We start from the raw sequence: 16,929 nt of genomic DNA on the forward strand, positions 1-16,929 counted from the left end.
AAGAGTGCACAGTGATGACAGGTTACATTAGCAACAAGCAGAAAGCCTTAGAGGAGTGCACAGTGATGACAGGTTACATTAGCAACAAGCAGAAAGCTTTAGAGAGGTGCACAGGTGATGACAGGTTACATTAGCAACGCATGAAAGCCTTAGAGGGAGTGCACAGTGATGACAGGTTACATTAGCAACAAGCAGAAAGTCCCAGAGAGGTGCACAGTGATGACAGGTTACATTAGCAACAAGCAGAAAGCCTTAAGGAGTGCACAGTGATGACAGGTTACATTAGCAACAAGCAGAAAGCTTTAGAGGAGGGCACAGGTGATGACAGGTTACATTAGCAACAAGCAGAAAGCCTTAGAGGAGTGAACAGGTGATGACAGGTTACATTAGCAACAAGCAGAAAGCTTTAGAGGAGTGCACAGTGATGACAGGTTACATTAACAACAAGCAGAAAGCTTTAGAGGAGTGCACAGGTGATGACAGGTTACATTAGCAACAAGCAGAAAGCCTTAGAGGAGTGCACAGTGATGACAGGTTACATTAGCAACAAGCAGAAAGCTTTAGAGGAGTGCACAGTGATGACAGGTTACATTAGCAACAAGCAGAAAGCCTTAGAGGAGTGCACAGGTGATGACAGGTTACATTAGCAACAAGCAGAAAGCTTTAGAGGAGTGCACAGTGATGACAGGTTACATTAGCAACAAGCAGAAAGCCTTAGAGGAGTGCACAGGTGATAACAAGTTACATTAGCAACAAACAGAAAGCTTTAGAGGAGTGCACAGTGATGACAGGTTACATTAGCAACAAGCAGAAAGCTTTAGAGGAGTGCACAGTGATGACAGGTTACATTAGCAACAAGCAGAAAGCTTTAGAGGAGTGCACAGTGATGACAGGTTACATTAGCAACAAGCAGAAAGCTTTAGAGGAGTGCACAGTGATGACAGGTTACATTAGCAACAAGCAGAAAGCTTTAGAGGAGTGCACAGTGATGACAGGTTACATTAGCAACAAGCAGAAAGCTTTAGGAGGTGCACAGTGATGACAGGTTACATTAGCAACAAAGCTTGAAGCTTTAGAGGAGTGCTGAGATGATGACAGGTTACATTAGCAACAAACAGAAAGCCTTAGAGGGTGCACAGTGATGACAGGTTACACGTAGCAACGCGCAGAAAGCCTTAGAGGAGGTGCACAGTGATGACGGGTTACGGTGGCAACAAGCAGAAAGCCTTAGGAAGTGCACAGTGATGACAGGTTACATTAGCAACAAGCAGAAAGCCTTAAGAGGCGTGCACAGTGATGACAGGTTACATTAGCAGCAAGCAGAAAGCCTTAGAGGAGTGCACAGTGATGACGGGTTACATTAGCAACAAACAGAAAGCCTTGAGAGGGTGCACAGGTGATGACAGGTTACATTGGCAACAAGCAGAAGCTTTAGAGGTGCACAGTGATGACAGGTTACATTAACAGCAACAAGCAGAAAGCCCAGCAGAGGTGCACAGGTGATAACAAGTTACATTAGCAACAAACAGAAAGCTTTAGAGGAGTGCAGTGATGACGGGTTACATTGGCAACAAGCAGAAAGCTTTAGAGGTGCACAGTGATGACAGGTTACTTTAGCAACAAAGCAGAAAGCTTTAGAGGTGCACAGGTGATGACAGGTTACATTAGCAACAAACAGAAAGCTTTAGAGGAGTGCACAGTGATGACAAGGTTACATTAGCAACAAGCAGAAAGCTTTCAGGAGAGGTGCACAGTGATGACAGGTTACATTAGCAACAAAGCAGAAAGCTTTAGAGAGGTGCACAGTGATGACAGGTTACATTAGCAACAAGCAGAAAGCTTTAGAGGAGTGCACAGTGATGACGGGTTACAGTAGCAACAAACAGAAAGCCTTAGAGAGTGCACAGATGATGACAGGTTACATTAACAACAAGCAGAAAGCTTTAGAGGCGTGCACAGTGATGACGGGTTACATTAACAACAAGCAGAAAGCCTTAGAAGAGTGCACAGTGATGACAGGTTACATTAGCAACAAACGAAAGCCTTAGAGGAGTGCACAGTGATGACAGGTTACATTAGCAACAAACAGAAAGCTTTTAGAGGTGCACAGGTGATGACAGGTTACATTAGCAACCGCGCCCAGAAAGCCTTAGAGGTGCACAGTGATGACAGGTTACATTAGCAACAAACAGAAAGCCTTAGAGGAGTGCACAGTGATGACAGGTTACATTAGCAACAAGCAGAAAGCCTTGAAGGCGTGCACAGTGATGAGGTTACATTAGCAACAAACAGAAAGCTTTAGAGGAGGCACAAGGTGATGACAGGTTACATTAGCAACAAGCAGAAAGCCTTAGAGAATTGAACAGGTGATGACAGGTTACATTAGCAACAAGCAGAAAGCTTTAGAGGGTGCACAGTGATGACAGGTTACATTAACAACAAGCAGAAGCTTTAGAGTGTACAGGTGATGACAGGTTACATTAGCAACAAGCAGAAAGCCTTAGAGGAGTGCACAGTGATGACAGGTTACATTAGCAACAAGCAGAAAGCTTTAGAGGTGCACAGTGATGACAGGTTACATTAGCAACAAGCAAGAAAGCTTTAGAGGGTGCACAGTGATGACAGGTTACATTAGCAACAAGCAGAAAGCTTTAGAGGTGCACAGATGATGACGGGTTACATTAAGCAACAAACAGAAAGCCTTAGAGGGTGCACGTGATGACAGGTTACATTAACAACGCAGAAGCCTTAGAGGGAGTGCACAGTGATGACAGGTTACATTAGCAACAAGCAGAAGCAGCAGAAGCGTGCACAGTGATGACAGGTTACATTGGCAACAAACAGAAAGCCAGCAGAAGTGCACGGTGATGACAGGTTACATTGGCAGCAAGCAGAAAGCCTTAGAGGTGCACGAGTGATGACAGGTTACATCATAGCAACAAAAGCAGAAAGCCTTAGAGGAGTGCACAGGTGATGACAGGTTACATTAGCAACAAGCAGAAAGCTTTAGAGGAGTGCACAGTGATGACAGGTTACGTGTAACAAGCAGAAAGCCTTAGAGGTGCACAGGTGATAACAAAGTTACATTAACAACAAACAGAAGCTTTGAGAGAGGTGCAGGTGATGACAGGTTACATTAGCAACAAACAGAAAGCTTTAGAGGAGTGCACACAGTGATGACAGGTTACACAGCAACAAGCAGAAAGCTTTAGAGGAGATGCTGGTGATGACGGGTTACGTGGCAACAAGCAGAAAGCTTTAGAGGTGCACAGTGATGACGGGTTACGTTGCTTAACAAGCAGAAAGCTTTAGAGGTGCACAGTGATGACAGGTTACATTAGCAACAAAAGCAGAAGCTTTAGAGAGTGCACGAGTGATGACAGGTTACATTAGCAACAAAACTTAGAAAGCTTTAGAGAGTGCACAGTGATGACAGGGTACGCAACAAGCAGCAAAGCTTTAGAGGAGGTGCTGAGGTGATTGACGGGTTACGTGTAGCGACAAGCAGAAAGCTTTAGAGGTGCTGGATGATGACGGGTTACATTGTGTCAACAAGCAACGAAAGCTTTAGAGGAGTGCACAGGTGATGACGGGTTACGTTAATAATACGCCAGAAAGCCTTAGAGGAGTGCACAGTGATGACAGGTTACATTTGCAACAATCTATGAGAAAGCCTTAGAGGAGTGCACAAGTGATGACGGGTTACATTAGCAACAAGCAGAAAGCTTTAGAGGTGCACAGTGATGACAGGTTACATTATATAACAAAGCAGAAAGCCTTAGAAGGTGCACAGATGATGACGGGTTACATTAACCAACAAGCAGAAACCTTAGAAGTGCACACGAGTGATGACAGGTTACATTAGCAACAAACGAAAGCCTTAGAAAGAGTGCACAGTGATGACAGGTTACAGTAGCAACGAAGCAGAAAGCCAGGGTGCACGGTGATGACAGGTTACATTGGCAACAAAACGAAGCTTTGAGGAGTGCACTGGTGATGACAGGTTACGGTTAACAAGCAGAAAGCCAGAAGGTGCACAGTGATGACAGGTTACATTAACAACAAAAGCAGAAAGCCTTAGAGAGTGCACGAGTGATGACGGGTTACATTAGCAACAAGCAGAAAGCCTTAGAAGTGCACAGTGATGACAGGTTACATTAGCAACAAACAGAAAGCACAGAGGAGGGCACAGGTGATGACGGGTTACATTAGCAGCAAGCAGAAGCCTTAGAGGGTGAACGAGGTGATGACGGGTTACGTTGGCAACAAAGCAGAAGCTTTAGAGGTGCGCAGTGATGACGGGTTACATTAACAACAAACGAGAAGCTTTAGAGAGTGCTGGGTGATGACGGGTTACATTAGCACTCGCAAGCAGAAAGCCTTAGAGGAGTGCACAGGTGATGACAGGTTACATTAGCAACAAGCAGAAAGCTTTAGAGGGTGCACAGTGATGACAGGTTACATTAGCAACAAACGAAAGCCTTAGAGGGGTGCACGGTGATGACAGGTTACATTGGCAACAGAAGCAGAAAGCTTTAGAGGGTGCACAGTGATGACAGGTTACATTAGCAACAACCGCAGAAAAGCCTTAGAGGAGTGCGCAGGTGATAACAAGTTACGTGGCAACAAACAGAAAGCTTTGAGGAGTGCACAGTGATGACAGGTTACATTAGCAACAAGCAGAAAGCTTTAGGAGTGCACAGTGGTGACAGGTTACATTAGCAACAAGCAGAAAGCTTTAGAGGAGTGCACAGTGATGACAGGTTACATTAGCAACAAAGCAGAAAGCTTTAGAGGAGTGCACTGGTGATGACAAGGTTACATTAGCAACAGAAGCAGAAAGCTTTAGAGGGTGCACAGGTGATGACAGGTTACATTAGCAACGAAGCAGAAAGCTTTAGAGGTGCACAGTGATGACGGGTTACATTGCAACAAGCAGAAAGCTTTAGAGAGTGCACAGATGATGACAGGTTACATTGCAACAGACGAAAGCCGCTAGAAGAGTACAGTGATGACAGGTTACGTTAACACATAGAAAGCAGAGAGGTGCACAGTGATGACAGGGTTACATTAGCAACAAGCAGAAAGCTTAGAGGCGTGCGAGTGATGGGTTACGTGGCAACAAACAAGCCTTAGAGGCGTGCACAGTGATGACAGGTTACATTGGCAACAAGCAGAAAGCCTTAGAGGAGTGCACAGTGATGACAGGTTACGTTAACAAACAGAGAAGCCTTAGAGGAGTGCACAGGTGATGACAGGTTACATTAGCAACAAGCAGAAAGCTTTAGAGGAGTGCACAGTGATGACAGGTTACATTAGCAACAAACAGAAAGCCAACAAGAGGTGCACGGGTGATAACAAGTTACGTGAGCAACAGAAGAAAGCTTTAGAGGTGCACCAGTGATGACAGGTTACGTAGCAACAAGCAGAAAGCTTTGAAGTGCACAGTGATGACAGGTTGCGCTGGCTAACAAACAGAAAGCTTTAGGAGTGCACAGGTGATGACGGGTTACAGTATGGCAAGCAGAAAGCTTTAGAGGTGCACAGTGATGACGGGTTACATTAGCAACAAGCAGAAAGCTTTAGAGGTGCACAGTGATGACAGGTTACATTTAGCAACAAGCAGAAAGCTTTTAGAGGAGTGCACAGTGATGAGGTTACGTGGCAACAAGCAGAAAGCTTTAGAGGTGCACAGTGATGACAGGGTACATTAGCAACAAGCAGAAAGCTTTAGAGGAGTGCACAGTGATGACAGGTTACGTAGCAACAAGCAGAAAGCTTTAGAGAGGTGCACAGATGATGACAGGTTACATTGGCAACAAGCAGAAAGCCTTAGAGGTGCACGGTGATGACAGGTTACATTAGCAACAAGCAGAAAGCCTTGAAGAGGTGCACAGTGATGACAGGTTACATTAGCAACGCAGAAAGCCTTAGAGGAGTGCACAGTGATGACAGGTTACATTAGCAACAAGCAGAAAGCCCAGCAGGAGTGCACAGTGATGACAGGTTACATTAGCAACAAACAGAAAGCCTTAGAGGTGCACAGTGATGACAGGTTACGTAGCAACAAGCAGAAAGCCTTAGAGGCGTGCACAGTGATGACAGGTTACATTAGCAACAAGCAGAAAGCCTTAGAAGTGCACAGTGATGACAGGTTACATTGGCAACAAGCAGAAAGCCTTAGAGTGCGTGCACAGTGATGACAGGTTATATTAGCTGGAGCATCAGATGTCTGGCACCTTGGTATAGTCTGTTTAGCTCAAAAGCGAACCGATGGTGCAATCTAACTAGAAAACTACTTAAAATATAATACTTAATGAAATGCTGATCATAATTGCGATAGCGATAGTCAATGATGGCAGTCTGTAAATAGTCAAGCCTGGACCAGACAATCCAGTGATTGTATAGTATGTTGGGATAAAAGATGACAAACATCAACTAAGTCACCAAGCCTGACCTACCAAACCTGTTTATCACCTCTTATGACAAACCTGGATTGCTGAAGATCAGAATACAGAGGACTAGATCTGATGTCCAATATCTAGGACATATCATCGACATCAGGTTATTGTTGATATTTGAGAAACATAATGCCGCACAATCAGTAAGACGACAAAGTGATCTGTCAGTTGCCATGAAGCAGTCAGACTATGACAAACTTGTTGACTACAATACAAAGAAGAAATATCACCCTGGTGTTCAGACAATCAAAACAGACAATAATTCAAGACATTCCAGGTCAATGGTTTAGACCTTTTTTATGATGTTTTTGGGATGATATTTTGTGGAGGAAAGGGTGAGAAATAAGGGTGGAGGTGTGGGCGGGGGAATTTAATTTAGGTGTAAACTAGATAATCTAGATTACATTTCCTTGAAGGTGAGTGTGAGTTTAGTTTTATGCCGCTTTTGGCAATATTCCAGCAATATCACAGTAGGGGCCTTCAGAAATGGGCTTCACACATTGTACCCATTCAAACCCGGTCTTTGGCATAACGAGTGAATGCTTTAACCACTGGGCTACGCAACTGCCCCTTTTTCTGGAAAGAAGCAACAACCTATAGTTACATGATTCCAGCAGAAGAATTTACCAGAAGAAAGTCCTCTGTTACACGCACAGGATTCACCAAAAAGGTCCATGATCTATGTTGTAGTGCATGAAATTAACAGATGACATCCTGACATTGTCAGCTTGCAAGCAAGGTTAATCTCTTGGTCATGTTGACAGGCTGTCAGACCTCGGACAAAAATCCCGTCAGAACTTTCTTGTCCTGGAAATATATACCTATATCCAATGATGAACCTGTCATTAGGGAAATATCTACTTAGATCCAATGATGAACCTGTCATTGGGGAAATATCTACTTAGATCCAATGATGAACCTGTCATTAGGGAGATATCTACTTAGATCCAATGATGAACCTGTCATTAGGGAGATATCTACTTAGATCAATGATGAACCTGTCATTGGGAAATATCTACTTAGATCCAATTATGAATCGTCATGAGGGAAATATCTACTTAGATCCAATGATGAACCTGTCATTAGGAAATATCTACTTAGATCCAATGATGAACCTGTCATTAGGGAGATATCTACTTAGATCCAATGATGAACCTGTCATTAGGGAAATATCTACTTAGATCCAATGATGAACCTGTCATTAGGGAGATATCTACTTAGATCCAATGATGAACCTGTCATTAGGGAGATATCTACTTTAGATCAATGATGAACCTGTCATTGGGGAAATATCTACTTAGATCCAATGATGTACCTGTCATTAGGGAAATATCTACTTAGATCCAATGATGTACCTGTCATTAGGGAGATATCTACTTAGATCCAATGATGAACCTGTCATTAGGGAGATATCTACTTAGATCCAATTATGAATGTGTCATTGGGGAAATATCTACTTAGATCCAATGATGAACCTGTCATTAGAGACCTCAGACACAAATCCCATCAGAACTTTCTTGTCCTGCTGCATCAACTTTGGACGTTCTCCGCACCATACTTGTGCTGACAGTTTATGAAAGTGGTAAACAAATGAGGACCTGTGCCAACTTGGCCCCGTCATAGATTACGCCGTCATGTCATGATGTGACTGAAGTACTGATCAGACCAGTGTGAAATGACCCATGTGATTTTTATCATTACAGATGAGAGTAAACTCTCGGACCTTCTTAGCATGCTGCTGCTGGCACGGGATACAGAGTCAGGGGAAGGGTTGTCACGGCAACAGCTGAGAGATCATGTGATGACCTTCATGTTAGCAAGGTCATGAGGTGAGATGGTCAGAGAGTGCTGAACTGTAGGGGAGTTGGGGTAGCCCAGTCAGGTCATGAGGTGAGATGGTCAGAGAGTGCTGTACTGTAGGGGAGTTGGGGTAGCCCAGTGGTTAAAGCATCCACATGTCCTGCTGAAGTCACAGTTTGATTCCCCACATGGGTGCAATGAAGTGACACCCATTACTGGTGTCCTTGTGTCCCAAACCAGGATACAAACAACATGGAACAAATCTACAAAGTTAACTGTGTAAGCAAAATCAGGGTGGCAACAATTCAGGTAAGGAGGATGGTATACGAAGTGAAAACTGTGATCATTAGTTAAGTGTTATAGCCGACAGTTATGCTGAAATTGGGAAAATCATACAAGGGATGGATTGAGTGACAAATTCAAATTTACACCGTATTATTTATGTATTTCTTGTCACTTTTTTAACCAGACGACAGCAACTTCAATGACATGGTGCCTCCTGAAACTGTCTCAATGTGCCGAGATTCAGAAACGGCTTTGTGATGAAGTCACTGCAATCTTGCCCCCAAAAGGTCAACCAATCACCATAGAACACCTGGAGAAGATGCCATATTTGGCGTGTGTTGTCAAGGAAACGTTGCGGTGAGTAGCAGTGATGGTACTAATGCCTGATGATTGACCCACAGAATTAGTTCTTAGAACCCTATGATTCTTAAAGTGAGCTACAGTGTGTCCTGGGGGCATGGGGGTCATGTCTATGTGGATAGAGAGATACCTGGACTCCCTCTGTGGTCTAGTGGATTGAGTGTCAACACAAAGAAGCGTGAAAATGGACGGTTTGATTCCCTGTCTCTTTTAGTGGGTAGATGCCATGATACACTGGGTTGTTTAGATCAGATGGCTTGTGGTTTCACTAAATTGGTAAATGTCACAAACCTGCACCTGCACCTCCCTCCCATATCAAGCAGCATTAAACCCAAACTGACCGACCAATTCACTCACTCACTCAAACTGATTTCCTTAGCACATGTTTCCATGGCAGGTTGTACCCAGCTGCACCTATGACATTCCGGACTGCTGTAAATGATGATGTCCTGAACGGTTACTTCATCCCCGCTGGCACCATCATCAACATCCAAGTGGGAGCCTTGCACAGGTAAGGGGATCTTCAGGTACTAGCAGGGTGAAGGAGGGAAAGTTCAGGGTCTATGAGATGTAACCAGTGTGAGCTTGGTATGATGCCACTGTTAACAGCATTCCAGTAATATCTTGTAAGGGGTTTATCACAGATAGGGCTATGGTCTGCCAGCACAATAGACTCATCTGACTTTCCTCCTACAATGAGCTCACTTGTTGTGATAGAACTAGATTACTGTTAATAGCCGTCTTAAAACCAACTCACTCGCTCATGCAGGAGAGAAGCTGCAAGTGAAGGAAGTTTCAGATGTTTATTACTCTGCCCTTCCCTCTGAGGGAGTGAGTGAGTTATTATTTAACGTCACATTGGCAATATTCTTCCCTCTGAAGTGAGGTTACTTAAGGTGCATGCTCGCAGTGCAGTTTGTGATAATAACTTGTAGCCTGCAACACAGACGCAACATCAGAATACCCTAATCAAGCCTCAAATGATCAAACACCAGAAATCATTTAAATATCTGGGAAATAGCTGATAGTGAGTGAGTGAGTTAAGTTTTACGCCGCTTTTAGCAATATTTCAGCAATATCACGGTGGGGGAGACAAGAAATGGGCTTCACACATTGTACCCATGTGGGGAATTGAACCCAAGTCTTCGGCGTGACTCGCAAACGCTTTAACCACCAGGCTACCCCACCACCAAATTGCTCAAGTTCATCACCATCAAATCAGATATACATTTCCATTCCCCAGGAACCCGGCCTACTGGACAGATCCCGAAGAGTTCAAACCAGAACGTTTCATGGATGACAGTAAGGTCCATCCGTATTCCTGGCTGCCCTTTGTGGCTGGCCCCAGGATGTGCATTGGCTACAAGTTTGCCCTGATGGAGATGAAGGTAATTCTGGCAATCCTGTTCCGAGAGTTTGACCATAAACTCTCAAACCCAGACCAGATTTACAAGAAGCGACAAAGAATCACTATGAGACCAGATCCTGCACCTAAATTGAAGGCAAAGGTTTTGAACTAGCAAAGTTTTCCACCAGGTCCTGATGGCAAATGTTTTGAACTGTTGAGTGTTCCACAAGGTCCTTTGAAAAGTGTTCCAGTGTTCAAAAAGGTCCTTCAAGGGAGAGATGATGAACTGAAAGAATGTTTCAGTATTCTACAATGTGCATGAAGGCAGGGTGTTCAACTTCAAGGACCTTATTGAACAGTTAAAGTGTTTTACACCTTGAAGGCAAGGGTGTTGATTTATTCTTAAAAGAATTATTATGAATCAGATACAATACTCAGTGCCTTCTTGCCACATTGAAAACTTATAACTTGAGAGAGATACTTACAACACAGTACATATTACCTTGGTATTGTTAGCAAATTCTTAGTAAGCAAGATTAACATACATGACCTTGACACCAAGGGACACAACTCATGTTTACAGACCTCTAGTCTAACATGTTTGCTAATGTTGGAAAGACTTATTGTCATCATCCTTTAAACAAATGGGTAACTCGTTCTAAAGTAGTAGTATTTTAGTGCATTCCATCTGTTGAATACATGTATATTATCTCTGTGTAATTGGGCCCCAGTTCAGTAGCAAGTGTTCCCAAATCTGAATTACAGTAAAATCTTTACTGTGATCACTAATTGTTGGATAGCTGCATGATTACATACAAAGTCATGATAACAAGGTTGTCACTAGCTCACTTCATGATACCCATGAAAATATATATACTTAGATCCAATGATGTACCTGTCATTAGGGAAATATCTATTTAGATCCAATGATGAACCTGTCATTAGGGAAATATCTCCTTAGATCCAATGATGAACCTGTCATTAGGGAAATATCTACTTAGATCCAATGATGTACCTGTCATGAGGGAAATATCTACTTAGATCCAATGATGAACCTGTCATGAGGGAAATATCTACTTAGATCAAATGATGAACCTGTCATTAGGGAAATATCTACTTAGACCCAATGTTGAACCTGTCATTAGGGAAATATCTACTTAGACCCAATGATGAACCTGTCTTTAGGGAAATATCTACTTAGACCCAATGTTGAACCTGTCATTAGGGAGATATCTACTTAGATCCAATGATGAACCTGTCATCAGGGAAATATCTACTTAGATCCAATGATGAACCTGTCATTAGGGAAATATCTACTTAGATCCAATGATGAACCTGTCATTAGGGAGATATCTGCTTAGATCCAATGATGAACCTGTCATCAGGGAAATATCTACTAAGATCCAGGGAAATAACTGCTTCAAGCCCGTTTTCAGGGAAATAATCCCTTATATCATGATGAGCATTGAGCATGAGTACACCTTAGGTGAATATAAAATAGATGGTGAACAATAGCCAGTCATCAGGGAAATGTCTCCTTAGATCCTATGATGAGCATGAACACATCATCAGGTCTACAAGTTGTATGTCCAGGAAACATTGGATCAATGCTGAAACATTCCCACAATCAAACAAGCCATATAACTTGATTAAACATATTTTATACAATTATTGACTTCTAGTGAGGTTGATCCAATGATTTATTGACCTTGGACATGTCATATTCACCGAGGCGAATATCACATGTCCAAGGTTGATAAATCATTGGATCAACCGAAAAGTACTGAATACTTGTTCTTCTGTGACATAGGAGAGACTCAATATAAGCTGGAATAGGCTTGCAGCTTTCAGAGGCAGTATTAGTAAATGAAAGCATTTTCTTTAAAATTCAACTTGTTTATTATCACAATCTTTTAGATATCTTTCAACAGTCAATAACATTTCACCATCTTTAAAACATCACAGTTCAAATATTTCAAGTCTCAATTTCAGCAGTGCGGAGTTCACAGCTGGAATTTCCCAAATCTATTTTTAGCCACAGGAGGTGCTTGGATTGTTATATCAACCTCTCGCAACGTGGCGAGGTTGACATCGCTTAGCGTCACAGCTGTCATGTGACCAAGTGGGCCAATCAGTAGGGCGGAAATATACCCGTCATATAATAATATGAAATATACATCTTGATAAATATACAGAGAAATATAAACATTATTCATGATCTATAGAGCACATATGACAACAAATATAACACAAGCCTAGCCACATCAAGAAATATGTCTGTTTGAAGAGCTAGAACTAATTATCATGTGTTCACTAGTTGATGCACCAATTTACTGTTTTTGTACTTGCTCTTTGATTGCTGCTATGTATCATAGGGTTTCACTACGTTCTTGGGCTAAAGGATCATTCCAAATTAAGAAAGAATGAATAATGATTTTGGTACCAAAAAATGTCAACAAATGTACTCATGCTTTGTGTGTTTAGTTTTCTCTTTTAATGCTTATATAACAAAATTATCTCAATCTCAGGAATGTGATTTGAATTTAATACAAACAATGTTATTATGCAAGATGGTTTGAAATTGCATCTTCTAAAATATATCGATGGATGATGATGATGATGATGATGATGATGATGATGACAATATACAGATTATAATGTACTATGCTGAAAACGATTTTGATATGTGTTCACATACAAGTTAAATGTTCTTTAGTGAAATGACTGTTGACAGTTTTTACAATATTTAAGGAAATCATTGTACCCCATTTAACACATTATATATATAAACTGTATTTGTTATGTTAGTGTCTTTTCGGGTAACATTCTACACATTTCATACTTTTGTAGTTGTTATTGAAGAACATTTAGATGTTTAATTTCAAGTATATTTTTATGTCTATGTGAGTAAAACAATTACATATTCCCAAGACTCTTGTAGTTTGTTTCTGTAAATAACTTTACCATGGCCTGTGTATCAATATACGTTTGTTACATTGGCTAAAGTAGTACAATTCAGCTGTTAGTAATGCTCCTTCTTTACTGACCGCCTCCGTGGTGTAGTGGTTAGAGCTACCGCCCGGAGAGCGGAAGGTCACGGGTTCGATCCCGACCACGTCATACCAAAAGACGTTAAAATATGGTACTTGTTGGTCCCTGCCTGGCTCTCGGCATTATTGGGTACAACAAGGACTGGTCGGCTCGGAGTCAGTATAATGTGTCTGAGTGGGGTATTCATGCTTCACTGCAGCATGGTATCTCAGTGAGCTAGCACTATAAAACCAGCTTAAGTCTGGGCTAGTACAAGCAGCCACCCAGACACATACACACGCATGCACGTCGTCATATGAGCGAAATATTCTCAAGCACGACGTTAAATCCAATTTCACCTCACCTCCTTCTTTACTAATGGTACATTATCTGATGGTCAGTCAGTGCTGCCAGTTCCACCTTGACCATCCAGAGTTCCCTTGTTCCTGCCTAGATGGTCAAAGAGACTGGTGTTTCAGCATTGTCCAGGCCATGGCTGCAAGGCTGATACAGAACAGCCAAAATGACATTGCTCATCCAAATGTTTGTCAAACTAAAACTTGTTAAGCCATTTCTCTTTTCTGTTTAGCCATTCCGTGTACACTTATAAAGGTTTGTTCTTCAGCATCTCTTGCTTGTGTTAAGAGGCAACTTATGGCCTTGCTGAATTGGTTGATGCATGTCAGTGTGTATAGATCAGTGCTCATGATGTCAGTCACTGGATGTTCTGGTTCACATTCAGACTGTCGTCATAAACTTTAATATGGTCCTTTTTATGAACACACATTGTAGTTACTGTAAGGAAAATGTTTAACAGTATGACAGTGATTTTATAGGATGTCCAGACAAATGATATGAAACATCAAGTGAACTTAGCATGACAAATGTTTTTGCATCCCGGGTTCCAATATGTCTGATTCTTGATCAGGAACATACTGGTTCATCATACCATGAGAATTAATGCCATTTTTATGCAGGCCAATCTGATTTTGCTGAGCAATTTGTAACCATGGTGTGGTTGGTTCCCCACTACCAACTAGTGACTAAACGACCCTAAGGTCAATGTAACATCCAACTATTTCTACTCATACTCCTTCTCAGAAGAAGAAGATAAAGCCTGTTCCTTCAGCTGGCAAGATGCTGGCTTCCGTTTGCTGGGATTCCAAATCCTGCTGGTGGACTCCCAAGGAAAGGTCATAGTCAGAATGATGACAAACAGGTGTAGGCACAGGGGCGTGTCACGCTTGGAAACAGCGTTAGAAAGACATATAGGTATATAGACCCTACCCTAGTACTATATAAAAGGAAAGGGATGTACGGAACCACCACCTCCTCAATCAAAGTTAGACTTCACAACGTAAACTATTTTTAAGGCCCCGTCGATGGCCATCTATGGCCGACAAGAGAGTATGATTGCCGATGGTTTTGGAAAAAATATCTGCTTACTGTCGAGGAAATGATTTGTAGATGTTGCAATAAGTTTTTAGACCCGTGGAATGCCGCTGCCGATCGAATCTAGCCCTACATAGGTGCTGTCAACGTGGCTGGAACTAATAAACGAATTTAAAAGGTGAGTTTTCGCTGTCTTGGGTGATCCATGATTTTGGCTTGGAATTGTGGAGGTAGCTGTTTTCGGTGAGTCGTGGCGTATAACTTTTGAAATAATGATCCGATTGTGACTATTTATAGCTCATTTTGTAGGGAAATTATCTCGCTTTCGATCCGTAGGCCTCGACGGGGCCTTAAAGATAGTCAACATGGTGAAATCTAACTTTGATTGAGTAGGGGGTGGTTCCGTCGTTACATCCCTTTCCTTTTATATAGTACTAGGATATGGTCTATATACCTATATGTCTTTCTATCTCTGTTTCTAAGCGTGACACGCCCCTGTGGGTGTAGGTTTATACCACCAAACATGGGTTACAACAATGGAGTAGTATTGCTGTATTGCATGCAAATTTGATTTCCGAAAATGTTATGGGTCGATGCTGAGGATACCAATGGAACTTGTTGCATAAGAAATACATATACGCATTTGCTGTGTACTAAAGTTAAAAACTCTTTATACCTATTTACCTAAGTAACTTTCAGATTTTTCTATCAATTGCAAAGAGGGGTTTGATTTAGTTGATCAAATATATCAAATGTGTGTTTTAAATATCATAGGTCAAAAGACTTAACATGGTTCCATGACATGATTAAATATCCAGGTAAAACACAAATCAAATTGGATCAGTCATCATACCACCCACGCTTAAAAAAATCCGAAAAAGCCTACAGTGTTGGGATACTTTTTTACAATTTGACAAGAACTACCAGGGATATTTTCAAAAAACGGCATCTGTGGGCATCCACCGTTCTTATTGTCACATTGTTTAGGTTGAAGAAATTCTGCCAAGATGGACAGCTGCCCAGTTCCCGAGTGCGTCACGGTGGAGGGAGCAGGGGTTGACCAACTGACGTAATTAGATTGTTGACACGAAAAATAACTTTCTCTAAATCAGTGCCCCTTTAATGGCAAATCTGCTAATCTGCTTAGACAGTTTCGTGACGACATGAAGGCCAAACGTCCATGAAAACTCAGTAAGGTGTGTTGTTCAATCAGTACAATGCACATGTACAGCCCGCAGTGCATGGATGTAGCTTTGATCCCACAGAGCATCCACCGTATTCGGCAGATTTGGTACCAACATATTCACACCACTGTCCAACCTTCAAGAAGAAACTCTCTGGCAAGCTTTAGTAAAATGGTGACGTCACTTCTGACGTGGAAGAATGTTCACACTACAATGGGGAAGACTTCCACGCCAGTTGGAGGGTGGCGGGACAGTGAACACTAATTCTGAACATACTCCACGCCAGTTGGAGGGTGGCGGGACAGTCAACACTAATTCTGAACATACTCCACGCCAGTTGGAGGGTGGCGGGACAGTCAACACTAATTCTGAACATACTCCACGCCAGTTGGAGGGTGGCGGGACAGTCAACACTACTCATACCCACGCCAGTTGGAGGGTGGCGGACAGTGAACACTAATTCTGAACATACTCCACGCCAGTTGGAGGGTGGCGGACAGTCAACACTAATTCTGAACATACTCCACGCCAGTTGGAGGGTGGCGGACAGTCAACACTAATTCTGAACATACTCCACGCCAGTTGGAGGGTGGCGGGACAGTGAACACTAATTCTGAACATACTCCACGCCAGTTGGAGGGTGGCGGGACAGTCAACACTAATTCTGAACATACTCCACGCCAGTTGGAGGGTGGCGGACAGTCAACACTAATTCTGAACATACTCCACGCCAGTTGGAGGGTGGCAGTCAACACTAATTCCTGACAGTGAACACTAATTCTGAACATACTCCACGCCAGTTGGAGGGTGGCGGGACAGTCAACACTAATTCTGAACATACTCCACGCCAGTTGGAGGGTGGCGGACAGTCAACACTAATTCTGAACATACTCCACGCCAGTTGGAGGGTGGCGGGACAGTCAACACTAATTCTGAACATACTCCACGCCAGTTGGAGGGTGGCAGGACAGTCAACACTAATTCTGAACATACTCCACGCCAGTTGGAGGGTGGCGGACAGTCACACTAATTCTGGAACATACCACGCCACGGACAGTAACACACTAAT

General features: G+C 42.5%; 1 protein-coding gene across 1 annotated transcript in view; it reads left to right on the forward strand.

Moving 5' to 3' along the window:
- LOC124272266 (cytochrome P450 monooxygenase 169-like) overlaps positions 1-13,179 on the forward strand; it is a 36,838-nt gene extending 23,659 nt beyond the window's left edge. The window contains exons 9-13 of the mRNA XM_046707429.1: positions 8,165-8,277; positions 8,340-8,351; positions 8,731-8,903; positions 9,304-9,417; positions 10,150-13,179. Coding sequence (XP_046563385.1) covers positions 8,165-8,277; positions 8,340-8,351; positions 8,731-8,903; positions 9,304-9,417; positions 10,150-10,426 — 689 coding nt within the window. The 3' untranslated portion in view covers positions 10,427-13,179. The remainder of the gene's footprint in view (positions 1-8,164; positions 8,278-8,339; positions 8,352-8,730; positions 8,904-9,303; positions 9,418-10,149) is intronic.
- The last annotated feature ends 3,750 nt before the right edge of the window (positions 13,180-16,929 follow it).

Source organism: Haliotis rubra, unplaced genomic scaffold, assembly GCF_003918875.1.
Source record: "Haliotis rubra isolate DU_JTF1 unplaced genomic scaffold, ASM391887v1 Scf168, whole genome shotgun sequence".
In the NCBI taxonomy this organism is placed as follows: domain Eukaryota; kingdom Metazoa; phylum Mollusca; class Gastropoda; order Lepetellida; family Haliotidae; genus Haliotis; species Haliotis rubra.